This window comes from Neolamprologus brichardi, chromosome 17, assembly GCF_056152115.1.
Source record: "Neolamprologus brichardi isolate AB-2024 chromosome 17, ASM5615211v1, whole genome shotgun sequence".
NCBI classification, from domain to species: Eukaryota; Metazoa; Chordata; class Actinopteri; order Cichliformes; family Cichlidae; genus Neolamprologus; species Neolamprologus brichardi.
In genome coordinates, this window is record NC_142120.1 from 3,900,590 (window position 1) to 3,915,904 (window position 15,315).

Below are 15,315 nucleotides of genomic sequence, written 5' to 3' on the forward strand. Positions count from 1 at the left end.
TGACGCTGATTAAACAGGTGAAGCAGGATCTTGTAATTGCTGGTATTTCGCGTTTGCTCTCCGATCGATTAAGAGCTCGTGGACTTCAGTAAAGCTTCTGCTTCAGTGGGCAGGATTTGAAAGCAGGGCTGCTCTGTCACCATGTTTGACCTGAAGAAGAGGAATAGTTTGACTCTGAGGGACAGCCGCGGGACGGAGGAGTTCAGACGAGTGGCGGTCAGACGGAAAGTCCAAGGTCCTGTGGGTGACTGTCAAACCTCAGGTGAGATACTTTCCGCTTTGGAAGGCTTTATGATGTTATTGGCTTCTAGACTGCATCAACTTTGGGTGTTAATTAAAAATAAATAAACAGATGAGTTTAGCTTTTGTGTTGATGCTAATAGTTTATCTTTTCAAGAGGCAAATGTAAACTGCAGTGAAAGCTGGTAGATATAAGCTAATATTCACAATAAAACTCATTACACTCATAACTAGTACTTATTATATTCTGTATTATCCCGTTTCTATGTGTAGTTGCCAGTTTTACAAATTTATAAGCTAAATTATAAGCCACTAAACTCTAAATTATCAGTGCAGCAGTAGAGACTGCATGCTATAAAGTTTGTAATGTTTAGCCTCCGGAGGCCTGTGTTTGTGGTGCTGTAATTGTGCATATAATATTTATACTTTCTAATATTTTGTCTGCAAGTCGAAACGCTTAAGAGCAAAGAAAATGCATTAAAAATAAAAAGGCACAGCTAACACTGGCAGTTTTGGCTCTGTATGAGGGGGACCAGGGCAGCAGGGTAAGGGCATTGACCCTCCTTGTTATGCACGGATTACATCAGTTAATACGGTTTTGGTTGCTTTGTAAATCCAGTCCCTTTGGATTGCTCTCTGTGTGTGTATTTTAATTTTTTTCAGCCACATTTGGCACCGTAGCTCGTTGGATTACTGATGTGAAATCTCTTCCCCCTGATTCAGCCTGGACTTTGGCAGTTTGTGCTTTGAGACCACCATTTGTCAGTTCCACTCAAAAGCGTCCACACAAAGTCTTACTGTTCCCTCACTGAGGCAGAATTATGTGCTTAGAAGTATGTTGGTGTCAATGGTACTGTCGCATGCAAGAGTGGCATCCATATTCTGAATGCAAATTATTCTTTAGGTTACTACTCTATGCAAAAAACACAGCTTTTTGCATAGAGTCGTTTTTATTGCATGTTCAGAAATGGGAAGAAAAGGCAAAGATTTCCTTAAGATAACTTAAAACATTGCCTTTACTGTATGATGCAATTATGCTCAGCGCCATGCCCTATGCACGGCAGAATAACCCACTCTGGCTCAGTAACAGTAACAGTAGCTTTCAGCTGATAGAGGAAAAAAATAACAAATTAGTTGTTTGTTATTAAGAATCGTATTGTTGAATGATCTACCTACGTGCCCTTTAAAAACCTCAGACACAGTTTCACTTTATGATAGTTTATAAAAAAAAAAAAGGTCAGTGTGTTTCTTTGCACTTCCTCTCAAGAGATGCATGTTGTCTTGTAGACGCTGATGTAACTAATAAAACTGGCAAAGGTTAGACTCTGTGATGAAATACCCAGAAGTAAGAAGAGGAAGTATTACATAGAGAATGTCGACTTTAGCCCCTCCACGTGACCATTCAATCCACCACACTTCAGCAAGGCGTTAGTTGGAAAGCTTTACACTCTCTAACAAGTAACTAATATTACTGCGTAGGTTTGGCTATAATGTGCAGGTAAGGTAAGTTACACAATTACAAGTAGTCAGTGTTGGGGAGTAACGGAATACATGTACCGCCGTTACGTATTTAAAATACAAAATATGAGTAACTGTATTCCGTTACAGTTACCGTTTAAAAAGGTGGTATTTAGAATACAGTTACTTTGTTGAAATAAATGGATTACACGGCGGTACTTTCCTGTCTCATATTGTCGCGGGTCAGGACTGTTTGGGTTTTGTTTGACAGCTACGTTCTGTTGTTCCAGGCGGCAGCGTTACGGTTGCCATGGTTACACGGTGACGCTCTCTCTCTGCGTGTTTCCTGGGTGAGAGAGCGCCTGTTGTTGTTGTTGTTGTTGTGCTAAGCTAATAGGCAGAATGCTACAGGTATAGCTCTAAAGAATGTAGCATCATGGGCAGTGTAGTCCGTGCTGCAGGGAGAATGGACTGCCATACCCGTTATGTGTCTGTGAGCGAGGGAGGGAGAAAAAGGAAAAGTACGAGCTGTCATCGAGCAAAAACGGGAGCTGGAAGCATGTAAATATAATAATAACCACTGCAGCCAAGAAGAGAGCCTGACGAGCCCAGTTGTAAGTAAGCTATTAAGACTCGACTGTACACCGTGTTCGTGTTTTCCTCTGAAACAATAAGTTCTGTTGGAGCAGCCTTTCAACGCCTCTCTCTGTCTCTGCTAGCAAAGTTGACCCAGACAACAAAGTAAAGCTAGTTTTCGGCTACGAGCCGACACAGAACCCACCGTATTAGCCAGAGGTCCCTTTACTACGGTTCGGAGCCGCGGACCTTCAGTAACAGTAATAAATCACAGCAATAGTACATTCATGTAGTTGTAAACAGCATGATAATATATTAAGTAATCCAAAGTATTCGGAATACGTTACTCTCATTGAGTAACGTAACGGAATACGTTACAGAATACATTTTGGGGCATGTATTCTGTAATGAAATACATTTTAAAAGTAACCTTCCCAACACTGCAAGTAGTTGTTGTTGGGTAAGGATGTCAGTCAATACAGTTAGAGGTCAGATTTCAATGAAGCCATAAATACTGTTTTGTTTGTTTGTTTGTTTTAAAGGGACTGTTGTGGGGGGGTTTGGGTGAGGATTCTTATTAGATCAAATATTACGACCAGTTTAACTAACAATGAAAAATGCCTGTGGAGGATTTGGAAAGTAAAAGAACCCTTACTGTGTGTGCATGCATGACAAGGGAGCTTTATTCAGTCACTGCAGAGAATTCAGGTACTCGACTTTTTAATATTAACAAGATTGTTAATAACAATATCATTGTGGGAAAATCACCACCTGATTGAAAGCATGAAATGGACTAGCACACTTTTTTTTTTCTACTAAAACCCTTCAGTACGTTAGGTAAGTAAGTAAAATTTATTTATATAGCGCTTTTCACAGATAAAAATCACAAAGTGCTTTACAACACAGGAAATGGAAATATAAAAACAATATAACAGTAAATAAAACAATGTAAAACAATAAAACTATAAAAACAGCATAAGAAGAAATTAATCAAATGCTTTTCTAAATAAAAATGTCTTCAGCTGTTTCTTAAAAGAATCAATGGAGTCTGTGCAGCGAAGAGACAGTGGGAGAGAATTCCACAACCGTGGTGCCAAGAATTGGAGGGGGCAGCTAACATTTTCAGAAAATGAAAAAAATATTTTTACTTAGAAATAAAAACAACTTTTGTGATTTATAAATCTTAAAAAAAACTAAGAATATATGAATGGCACTTGCACTCTTCTTCATAAATCAAGGTTGTAAAAATAAATTTTTTAGCAGCTGAAGAAGAAATGCTTTAAAATAAGCAGGAAAAATACATTTCCAGTGAACACATGCATAAAAACATTTAACGAGGTTAAAAAACAAAATCAGAGCTTTTAATAATGCAACCATAGTAGAAATGTTGGTAAAGAAAAATGACCTTGAATCATCTTCTTCAGTTTAGAGATGTCTTATGTTGTTCCCCGAAAGCAGAAAGGAGGATCTGTGAGGCAGTATCTGTGATACTAGTGAAACGTTTAAATTGTGGCTCAATGATTTTATAATGTTTAAATGTTTAGTTTGTTTCCTGATTGTGTAACCAAATGACTACAATAACTACAACATGCAGAGAGCATGTGTGGGTGTAGTAACAGTGTTTGTTTTCAGATGTGAGCAGTGGCGTGAGGGGTTCATACAACGGTAGACATGCTCATGGCAGAGTTTCTGGATCAGAACTGATCGCAAAAATTGGTACAGAAAAAGATGATGAGAAAAGCCCAATGAAGAGATCACCTTTTAAACCCCAAGGTAAGTTTAAAATCCTGCAAACTGCATACACAACTTGCAATGTTGTTGCCTCACGTGGCAAATTTGTTACTGTAGCTGCTCATTGTTCTGCAAAGATGCTCAGCAGCCACAATGTCTGTCTTTGCAGTGCCTCCTAAACCAGATCACCTCCAGAGCCCTTCGAGGGTCGGACAAGATCAAGCCTGCAGTCTCACTCCAGGAAAAGTGCCACCCCAGCAAAATAATGGGACAGAAGAGAACCAGAATAGATGCAATGGCGTTTCTATTTCCTGTGTAAGCCCACAGAATTGTTTAGACTCTCCAAGTAAAGAAGGGGGATGTTATTTTCTGAATGGGGTTTTGGATCCACACATCAACCCTGCCAGACATGCTCAGGGGATTGTGAATCTTACAAGCAGGCCACTATCAGGATCTCCAAGCCCAGGCAAAAGAGGCATTCAGAGCTGTAGCCCTCTGAGAGAAGAAGGCCACAGCCCCGGAAAGCTGTCCCCAAGAAACTATAGACCTCTCACGGGAAAACTGCGTGCTTCGAGCCCTGTTCAAGGGAAGATGGGAAGCTACAGCCCTGCCAAGAGTTCTAAATCCTTGCTAGGGCTGCACAGAATCTCAAGCGAGAAAATAGAAAGACGGGAGAAGAGAGCAGGAAAGTCTCTGAGTGTGCCTGACCTGGTTGTGCATTTGGATGAGAGCAGGTAGTTGTTCAGTTTGTGATATGTTCTTGTAGTGCGTGTTGCATAGCATGTGTAAAAGTCTTTTTTTCTTTTTTATTGATTACATTTATTTCAAGAGTTTTTTCCCCTCTAGGATTCCCTCAGATAAAGCTGAGCGCTCGCCACTCAAACTGCTGCACTCACCCAATTTTAATATACCTGCCATCACCGTCAAAGCATCAGCTAAGCATAGACGCAGTCTGACCACAAATGAAGAGCATCTGTTAAACAGCGGCATAGAGCATTTCCAAGGACAAATGAATGGCTTTGTGCAGGAGAACAAACAGCCAGCAGCAAATGGGATGAGGCAAAGTGACAAAATGGAAGAAGGCAAGATACCTACAGGGTATGGCTCCAAGTTTTGCTGCCAGTGGACAGTGGCAACCACAGAAGATGAGAATGAGAGAGCTGAACAAAATGAGGAGGAGAAGCAAGAAGAGAGGGAAGGAGATGAGGCGAACAATAAAGAGAGCACAGAGCAGAAGCTGTTTAACATCGCTACTGAACTCCTGCAAACAGAGAAGGCCTATGTGACCCGCCTCCACCTGCTAGACCAGGTGAGTGTTTCTGCTGTTGGCACGTCTAAACGACAAATATGTGCACAATGCTTAAACAGAGATTATTGAAGTGAAACTTAAACTGTTTAATCGTGTTATCACTGTTGTTCATAAGTGATGTTTACTTGCTGTGTAGAAGATTAATAATTCTCTGCCTCCCACCTCAGGTTTTCTGTTCACGCCTAACAGAAGAAGCAGGTCGAGGCTCATTTCCTCCCGAGGTGATAAGAAATATCTTTGCGAACATTTCCTCAATCTACTCTTTCCACAGCCAGTTTCTGCTGCCTGACCTGGAGAACTGCATCACACACTGGTGAGTCTTTCAGAGAGTTGGTACACTTCATCAACTTGCGACCCAAATACAAACTGCCTTATTGTTATTATTGCTATTTATACAGTTAACCTGGGAAGTTCATAACCTTCATATTATCATAAAGCGAAATGCTTTTGCACTTTTGTCCAAATTATTGTTTCATTTTAAAGCCAATGTGAACCAACATATAACTGCTCCCTACATTTGCCCTCTCATCTGCTTAAATGCAGGTGTAAGAGCCCAGGCCTGGGTAAGGTTCTTCTACAGCACGCACCTTTCCTGAGGATGTACGCTGACTACGTCAGAAACTTTGACCATGCAATGGAGCTGGTGAGGACCTGGACCGAACGCTCCTCTGCTTTCAGAAACATCATCCAGGACATACAGGTAAGAAATATTCTGCACGGTGTACATCATCGCAAATTCATATTCCTCTCTCATCACGAGGTTTTGTATGTCTATTTTAGAGTCGAGGGATCTGTGGCAAACTCACCCTGCAGCACCACATGTTGGAGCCAATCCAGAGGGTTCCACGTTATGAGATGCTGCTGAAGGATTACCTGAAGAAACTGCCTGAAGATGACCCGGATTATGAGATTACACAGAGCAAGTTGTCTGTGTATTTATACCGTTGACCTGTTCATTTAGTTATTGATGGTCTTGTCACACCATTAGTAATGGGTGCTTATGTCGAATTTTTGTGTTGCCTTCTTAATTACTATACATTCATCATCACTGCCCCCCCATTTTCCTGCCTACTGTGTGTAATGCCTCCTGTCTCCTCCAACAGAGTCCTTGCAGACCATTTCCATGGCAGCCACACACTCAAACAGTGCCATCCAAAAAGCCGTATGTAACATTACTGATACTGCTTAGCAATGTTGTAAGGTTTTCCAGAGGTGTGGACTCGAGTCACATGACTTGGACTCGAGTCATTAATTTTATGACTTTAGACTTGACTTGAAAAAATGTTCTAAGACTGTGACTTGACTCGGACTTTTACACCAATGACCTGGGACTTGAATCGGACTTGAACCGGTTTACTTGAAAAGACTTGATATTTCACCCCAAATATAAAATTTAACATGCACATTATATAGAAAGTGTGCACCGTTAATTCACTTCATTTATTCAAACCACACTCCGTACATATGTGTGCATGAACTGCAGCCAATCAAATTAACCAGATTTTTAAAAAAAAAGAAGAAAAAAAACCCTTAAAATACTGCAAGGAGTTATTTTTTTCAGGTACATAAACTATGAAGTAGTGAACAAAAAAACGAAATACAATATGCAAGAAGAGAATCACAGACAGAGATGGAACAACTTCCAACTTTCTCCGACAGTTGAAGTTGCATAAAGAGCAGTAGGTGGTGCTTCTCTTTAGCTACGATGAGATAGCTGACTTCATCTAACTAGCAAATGTTGTCCAGGCTACGTTGGTGATACAGTTTTTTTTTTTTTTTTTAAATGTGTATGATATTTTTGTCATGCGATTTTAAAGCCGGTCCTACAAGCGCATCCAAGAATAACATGCAGCTTATCTCAGAACTGTTGGTGAAAATTATTCTTGGAGCTAAGTTTAATTGAGCTGCATTTTATAGAGGTGCAATTTCACAATTTGTGTATATTTTTCTAAGTTCACTATTTCGTCATGTGTTGAGAAAAACACAGATTTAAAAATTACATGGAAAGTTTTTATTTTTTATTTTTTTTAAGACTCGAAACTACGGAGCCCCGCAGGTACGGAGCCCCGCAGGGGACATGGGAGAAAAAAAAATTAAGACGGACTTTTGCGAGATCTCGCAAAAGTTTTAGCCGCATTCTTCCCATTAGCTCGAAGCTAACGGGAGGTCGAGACGTCCCGTTAGCTTCGAGCTATCGGGAGGTCGAGACCTACTACAGCCGGGAGGAACACCGCTTTCCCGGCACATCGTGCCTCGACCTCCCGGTCGGCTTCGAGCCAGCGTCCGAAGAATGCGGCGCAAAAGTTTTGCGAGATCTCGCAAAAGTCCGTCTTAATTTTTTTTTTTTCTCCCATGTCCCCTGCGGGGCTCCGTACGAAAGGACTTGAAACTCAAAGTTTCAGACTTGTGACTTTACTCTGACTTTTACACCAGTGACTGGAGACTCGACTCTGACTTGCCTGACATTACTTGAGACTTGACTTGTGACTTGACGATAAAGACTTGAGACTTACAAAACAATGACTTGGTCCCACCTCTGAGGTTTTCTGATATTGTCTTGAACTGTTCCAGTTTTTTATCTGTGTACATTTCCTTAACAGGAGGGTCTGAAGCGACTCCTGGAGATCTATGAGATGGTTGGAGAGGAGGAAGTCGTGAATCCAACCAACGAGTTTCTCAGGGAAGGTCGTCTGCTCAAGCTTGCTGCCAGGAACACATCAGCCATGGAGAGACACCTGTTCCTGGTTGGTGTATATAGAAACACATACACACTCTCTGTGACTGATTTCTCTTACCTCTGTCGTAAAGTTAGTAATATAACTGGCTTAATCCCAGAAAGTTTTCAGTGAGAGAAACGTTTCGTCGCTCATCCAAGTGACGTCTTCAGTCTCAGTTGACTGCAGGTTTCAATCTTATAAACAGTACATTAATGACTGAAACCAGCCCAGTGGAGGAACAATGGGCTGTGAGGTCAGTTCCTTCATCATGATTATGAAAATTCTCATGACCACTGATCAAAGACCACTGATCAATGGCCATGAGTACCATTCACAGAGTTGGGGAATGGCTGCAATCACAGCATTGTAAGATGGTGACAGATGGACCCTTAGACCCCTCCCCAATTCAGAGATGGTCTTTCCATTTTCACTTGAATGGCCTTCTTGACTCCTGCTTAAACCAGCGTTCCTCCCTGTCCAGGATGTGGACATCCTCATCATCGAAAAAGTGTCCACTGGCCTGTAGGTGTGAATGGTCTGAGGAGTCCTGGCCTGATGAGGAGGCCCTGAGTAAATGTGGTTATCCCAGTTGGACATTTGTCAAGGCTGAGCGAGCACCTAAAGAAGGCTCCAGCCGATTGAGGAGAAAAGGACAACTGCTCCATAAGCTAAAACCCTTAGTTATCCCTCCACCCCAATGAATCGGTCCTCCAACACAAACAGAGTAACATAGTGTACGCTGTTAAGTGCCAGGAGGATTGCCAGGATTTCTACATCAGGAAAACCAAACAACCTCTGGCTAAGCAGACGGCACAGAAGAGCTACCTCGACAGGCCAGGACTCTGCGGTCTATTCACACCTCTGTTGGACACTCTTTCAATGATGAGGATGTAACATCCTGGACACTCATCACTTGGATGAGTGCCGAAACGTTTCTCCCATTGAAAATGTTACATCCAGATGAACAGAATGAACGTTTTGGGATTTCCTTACCTGGATGATTGAGCATGCATGAAGACGTAACTTGCTTAAATGGATATCTTTATTTCACTCCAGCTGTCATCAGTCTAACACTAGTTCATTGCATAAACTGATTGCTTGGTAACTTTTATCTACAGTTTAACAACTTCCTGCTGTGCTGCTCTCCAAAGTTCAGCCTGGTCGGGCAGCGTTTCACTGTGCGCTGCAGGATCGGGATGGATGGGATGCAGGTGCAGCAAACCACCAACGAGGACCATCCATACACCTTCCAAATATCTGGAAGGGAAAGGATCCTTGAGCTGCAGGCCAGGTGGATGTCACGATTGAAGCACATCAGTTCTTCTTTTTGTTTGTTTTTGTAACTATTTACTCAGATTATTTTGAACAGTTACACTTATTAATTGTAAATGCATTCGATTTGTTTTTCCAAGCTCCAAGCAAGATCGGGATGAATGGATAAAGGTATAATCAGATTTTATTTATTAAATTGTCTTCTATTTTCTAGACATTAAACGATACATTGATTAGGAAAAAATGAGTTTTCTCATCTTCTAAAGCAAGTTTTGTCCCCAGGTGATTCGTGAAGCCATTGATGTGTTTCAGAAGAAAAATGATACCTTCAGACTGGCTTCTAGGGAGCTTACTGTAGCAGAACCAGTAAGTTGCATCAATTCTAGGAATATGGAGTTTTTTCCTGGGCTGGAGGCTGTTTTAAAACAAAATGTGTTCCACAGACAGAGGAGCTCGGCAAACGAGCCCCTCGCTGGATCAGAGACCATGAGGTGATCCTGTGTATGTCCTGCATGGAGCCTTTTAACGCCCTTACTAGAAGAAGACATCACTGCCGTGCCTGTGGTTTTGTGGGTGACCTGATAAACTGCAGCTTTGTATCACACACAATTGAACTTTATCTGAGAACAGCTCAGACATGATGGTTTCTCTGTTTCTACAGGTGGTGTGTTGGAAGTGTTCAGACTACAAAGTGGCTTTAGAGTATGACGGTTACAAGCTGAACAAAGTGTGTAAAGCTTGTTACGCCATCCTGACTGGCCCGAGAGGGGAGGGCTTGGATGGAAAAAAGAGACGAATGCTGGATGTGAGCCTTGTCGTTTCAACTATTTAAACTTTATGGGTTGTTTTAGACCAAAAAGGCCACCTAACAAACTTTGATCATTGTTTTTTGTTTTTTTTTTCCACAGTCCAAAGCATCTCCAGGGCCTACTGACAGTGTAATGAGTGGTTTCCTGCAGTATGGGGACAACCCCCAGACCTGGCAGCGAGTGTGGTCTGTGCTCACCAGGGCTGAGCCTCCGGTTCTTTACCTGTACGCCGTTCCACAGGTAAAGTGCTCTGAAAAAGTCAGGAATAATAATAATAATGTTGAAGGGATTTTGCTTTTAAGTATAAGGGTAAAACTGTTTCTTTGGGACACTGGGATATTATGTTGCAAATGTTTTATACAGTCAAATGAAGACAAATACTTGAAATGCAGCTGGGACTGTAAAGATGGTACAAGCAGTGTTTGCCCCTCAGCTGTAAAAGATTGATGGGGTGTTGCGGTCACGGACACAAAGTTTGTCAAAGTGATAACTTGAGAATGAAGTAATGTAGGACTTTTAAATTGATACCATAGGTGCATCTACTTGGGCAGGGGTGAGGATCTCTGGGCGTCCAGGGCCAGTGTCCTGCAGGTTTTAGATCTCACCCTGGGTCAACACATCTTAAACAAATGATTAGTTCATCACCAGGCCTCTGGAGAACCTCAAGACATGTTGAGGAGGTCATTTGGCCATTTAAATCAGCTGTGTTGGATAAAGGACGCATCTAAAACCTGCAGGACACCGGCCCTTGAGGCCTGGAGTTCCCCCACCCCTGCACTAGGGGGTTGAGGGGTATGACTGGCCACCACCAGTAGTTTTCTAAAAATATTTTGTGATGGGTAAAGGAAGAAGGCAAATATATGAAGTCGAAATAAAAATCTTTTTACAGACCTGTTTAGACAGTTAGAATATGCAAGTTCAAGTTTAAAAAGACTCGCACACCTGACCTGTTCCACAAGAGTTTATGTTCAGCCGTCATCTCTCTAATTGGTTTGTTTGTTTTCCTACCAAAGTATTAGGAGTTGTGAGGATTAGAGAAATATGTTGCTGCTATTGTTAATAATCATCATCATTACCATTGCAGTAATAACATAATCTACAGTATTGATATTGCATTCAGATGTTTAAACATATTGGTACCCAATTAGCCTTTATTATAGGTGCAGCTATAACCACTTTAAACTGTTGAGTTAAATCAATAATCTTAAATGCTTTCGAATGCTTGTTATAATCTTAAATGTGTATGTGCTGATTCTGATAAAAGGAAGACCTAACTCTGAGTACACTCTGTGCTAAAGCAGACAGGAAGTGCAGGCTTTTGCAGAACGTGCTTGTGAAAGTTACTTTGAGGAGCTGTGGGGAGGACGTTGAAGGGGCGTCATTAAATTTAAGCCCTGATGGTATAAAACATCTGCTTATGCTTTGTTAGTTGAAGATCAATTGCTGTTTGCGTACGGCGGTGATCTTCCTACGCGTGTCATTAAAAATCATCGTTTGACTTCACCTGGCCGGATCAGTGTTGTTATTCTTAGATTACCTTCTGTATCCCTCCTCAATATTGAACCCAACAGAGTGAAGCAAGGGGAAAATGTTTTGTAAAACTTTTGTTTTACAAAATTTGTAACATAACCAAACACAGCGGGGCAGTGACGCTACAGCAGCGCATGTTGAATTCATCCACATTTAGTACGTAACACAACTGAATGTTTGGATTTGCTGCCACATTCATCTCAGATTGAGACTGAAATGTGTTGATTTATTTGGAGTTCCTCACAGTTGAACCTTCAGAGCTCTTATGTGCAGCTGTCGTGGGCACTGATTGTTGGATTCTTGTAGTTGCGGCACTAAAAGTGTGCAGAGGAGGAGTAGTTGGATAATTGGTCAAACACTCCTTACTGTACAACAGAACCCTTTGATGACAAACGTCCTTCGTGTCTGACTGGAGTCTTCTGTTATTATTAAACCAGTGAAGGCAAAGAGAGCCTACCTATGCCAAACATGCTTTTGAATACATCCCTCCACAAGTCATTTGGTCTCCTGGTGCACGTGGTTTTCTTTGTTTTTAACGAATGTACTGCTGGTTGGTGTGCTGCCCCTCCCACAGGTGAAGGATGGTGTCATGTTATAAAAGGGTTCAGCCTCCAGTCTTTTATTGCAGCCCTGCTATGGGACTTGTCATTTAAAACAAACCCTTTTTGAATCATTGTTTGTTTGTGTTCCTACATTTCCAGGATTTAAAGCCCCTGTTCACTATACCTCTACTGGGCTGCAGCGTAGAGGCTTTCCCCCAGGCGTTTCAGGGTCAGTCCTGCTTCTGTCTGACCCAGTCCAAAACCCGCCACACTTTCACCTGCGATTCTCTGGACATCAAACGCAGCTGGCTGAGTGCTCTGAAAGTGGCTGTGACAGGATGGCGTACAGCATGCTCACTGGCTGTTTGTGACAACAGCAGAGGAATCAGGTCTGGCATTAATGGGAGTCTCAGTGGTGAGAACTTTGTAGTCAGTGGCAACAAGGACCATCGCTCTTGAATGTTTGCAGTGTGTCACGTATGCAACAGCAGAACAAATGTCCATTGTTGGAAAATGAAAGTTCAGGAATATAAAGGTTACAGTACTCTGAAAACTGTGTCTTTAAAAGTGTTGTGCACTTTATTTCAGAAATGGTTTACAGTAAAATAAATAAAGTGTTTTAACGTGAGTGAGACTATCCCTTCAACTACAACTGCATTTGCTTTAGCGCTGTACAAGTGCTAAGGTGCCAAGTGGAGAGAAAATGTGCTCAAGGTTATTTTCTTACAGCAGACAGTCGAACGCACGATTGCAAAGAGTTCAGTGACACACGGAGGCTCTGCGGGATCACGATCGCCTTATAAAACACATTCAGCTGATCCCGTTTCTTCACATATTATTACAGTAAGTGGATATTTACTCAACAGTTTACAGCTAAGCAACGAAAACACGAAAAGAACTGGAAAAAGGAATGTTTACATCCTGTCATGTCTGCAGCACATAGAAACCAAAAGCACCAGGTTCATTTACTGTACAGTGTGTTTCAGTCACTGAGATGATGAATACAAATGTTCCTGTCTGACTGCATGTCCATGAAGCGGTCATGTGATGATGACAATAAAGAAACTTCCTCACACATTGGCTGTAGTGTTTGATGGCAGTTGACTTGTGGAAACGTGCAGGCTAAACCTGAAAACATCCCACAAGAAGGAAAGCAGATTTAAAGCTCCGTTAGGATCGTTTTTCACTTTTACATGAACAATTGTGACAGGAAAAGCTCCGATGTCCTTTATACATGTTGGTTGTGCAGTAGAACGTCACATTTAAGCCAGCTTTTATCTACGATCAACAGTTGTTTTAACAAAAACTGATCAATCCAGTGTGCAGCTCACAAAACAGCTCTACAAACTTTGCTGCTAGCTGGTGCCGTGGTCATATCTGCTAAAAGAGCTAGCTCGTGCTATTTTAGCAGTGAGCTTTTGAAGACGAAGGAACTCTTAAAAAAAAACTGAACAAACAAATGTATAATTATAAAAAATGCATTAGTGTTTTAAATAAAGTGAACCTATATTCTCATTTCCAGCTAAATGGTTCGCTCTAGGACCAGGATGTACTTGAAGAAGGATCCTTGCTCAACTTATAAGGGGCCTTGGTGTAGCCCTTGAGTTCATCATGTGTTTGAAGTTTTAGCTCACTTTCACCTTCTCTTCTGATTGGCTGCCCCTCCGGACAGCAAGTGGGTGGGGCATCTGCTACCATATTAGGAATATCCTCTCTTACTGACATCATACAGAGCCAGGATCAGTCTAAGACCTGAGCTTTTGTTTAAAGCGATTTTTGTTTTTTTGCACGTACACTGACCTCAGTATTTCACAGTATCATCTTCTTTCGGCTGCTCTCTATAGGAGTCGCCACAGCGAATCGTCTGCCTCCATGTCACCCTAACTCTAGCATCCTCTTGTCACAACAACCCTCTGCATCAATCTTCTTCGTTGTCGTCTTCTTTTCCTCCTGCCTGCAAGCTCCATACTCAGCATCCAGAAAAGGAGGCAATAAAAAGCTAAAGCACTCACCCCCTGACTTGCTGGAGGTGAACATATATATAGTGAGCTCCTTCTCTTCCTTACTTTCTCTTGACGCTGGAGATGGTAAATTAAAATGAAAAATGAAAGAGACTTTGGGTGCAAACAAGCCATTTCAACACTCCTCTGTGTGCATGGAGACAAATGAGTCTTAGCTTTGCCTGGGAGATGTTGATGGGATTACTCAGCAACATCTTCCATTAGCTGCTTTAAATGCCACTTAAACACTGATGCTTACAGACTTAAGAGGAAGGCAGTTTGACCTGTTAGTGAGGATACAAAAAAGGAGGCCCTGATATTGACAAAGAGGCTTCTTAATTGGATGTTTAAATCCAGCACTTGATACGAGGAGAGCAACAGTGGCCTGAAATTTGGCCCTGCAGTCACACACGGACACACGACACATAAAGGAAAAATCGATATTTTATACAACAACCCTAACTCTTTTACTTGGATACATTAATTTTCAAGTTTCCATCTCTCTGTCTTCATCTTCCACTAGATGCCCCAGTTCTGTTTGTTCCAGTTTAGCATCAGTTATATCATCGATCCTGGGTTCGGAGAGGCGGTGTTCAAACGACGCGTTTCTTTCCTCGGCCGAGTTTGAGAAATTCAAACGGTGACTTTATCTCCTCTGTGAAGCTGCGCTGAGTAAAACGAACTACGTTACTTTAGTTTGTACCACAGCAGCTGACTTATTGTTGATCCTGCCAACAGGTTATGAAGGAGCACAACTACAGCAAACAAAAGAAGCAGGTGGAGATAGAAAACAAAACGAAACCAAAGCTCCAGAGACGTTTCTGGACGCTCAAACTGTCCTGAAGACTCCATGAAGTGCAGCACTCTCAGTTGGCTCGAGGCAAGTCAGCCCACCTTCTACAACCAGCAGCGGCGACTCTCAGCTGCAGCACAGCTGCTCCGACACCAGCAGGGTGTCGTAGCCGTAGATCTCCAGGAGGTGGAGCAGGAAGAGCCTGTCTCCGTGCGGATCCAGGCCCATGGCCCTCACGCTCTCCTGGGTCACGGTGGGGTCGGGGCTTCCTGCCACCTCGCTCAGCGTCTGGAAAATCCTGTTGTTCTGTTCCAGGAAAAACCTCGGGTAGACCAGGC

The 15,315-nt window shown here is 42.2% G+C and overlaps 2 protein-coding genes across 3 annotated transcripts in view; one reads left to right on the top strand and one right to left on the bottom strand.

Moving 5' to 3' along the window:
- Positions 1-12,812, top strand: LOC102790548 (FYVE, RhoGEF and PH domain-containing protein 4-like). Its single transcript, XM_087830597.1, has 16 exons — positions 1-262; positions 3,907-4,047; positions 4,175-4,739; positions 4,852-5,314; positions 5,482-5,627; positions 5,858-6,014; positions 6,095-6,233; positions 6,418-6,476; positions 7,915-8,058; positions 9,150-9,322; positions 9,444-9,474; positions 9,586-9,669; positions 9,747-9,872; positions 9,965-10,108; positions 10,212-10,352; positions 12,344-12,812. Exons 1-16 carry the CDS (start codon positions 142-144, stop codon positions 12,641-12,643), a joined length of 2,934 nt encoding a protein of 977 aa, XP_087686723.1. The 5' UTR covers positions 1-141; the 3' UTR covers positions 12,644-12,812.
- Positions 12,744-15,315, bottom strand: part of LOC102793485 (DENN domain-containing protein 11-like) — a 16,005-nt gene continuing 13,433 nt past the window's right edge. The window contains exons 9-10 of one of the 2 annotated variants that reach the window (XM_087830596.1): positions 15,079-15,299; positions 12,744-13,312 (exon numbers count right to left, since the gene is read on the bottom strand). In XM_087830596.1, the coding sequence (XP_087686722.1) occupies positions 15,104-15,299 (196 nt within the window). In that variant the 3' untranslated portion in view covers positions 12,744-13,312; positions 15,079-15,103. Of the gene's footprint in view, positions 15,300-15,315 lie in introns of both variants that reach the window. The other variant, XM_087830595.1, reaches the window with a different exon arrangement.

Excerpts from the sequence above, each read along its gene's own strand:
- LOC102790548 (XM_087830597.1), top strand. The coding sequence starts at position 142 with ATGTTTGACCTGAAGAAGAGGAATAGTTTGACTCTGAGGGACAGCCGC. Across the intron at positions 263-3,906 it reads GGGTGACTGTCAAACCTCAG|ATGTGAGCAGTGGCGTGAGG; the intron begins GTGAGATACTTT and ends GTTTGTTTTCAG. Across the intron at positions 5,628-5,857 it reads GAGAACTGCATCACACACTG|GTGTAAGAGCCCAGGCCTGG; the intron begins GTGAGTCTTTCA and ends GCTTAAATGCAG.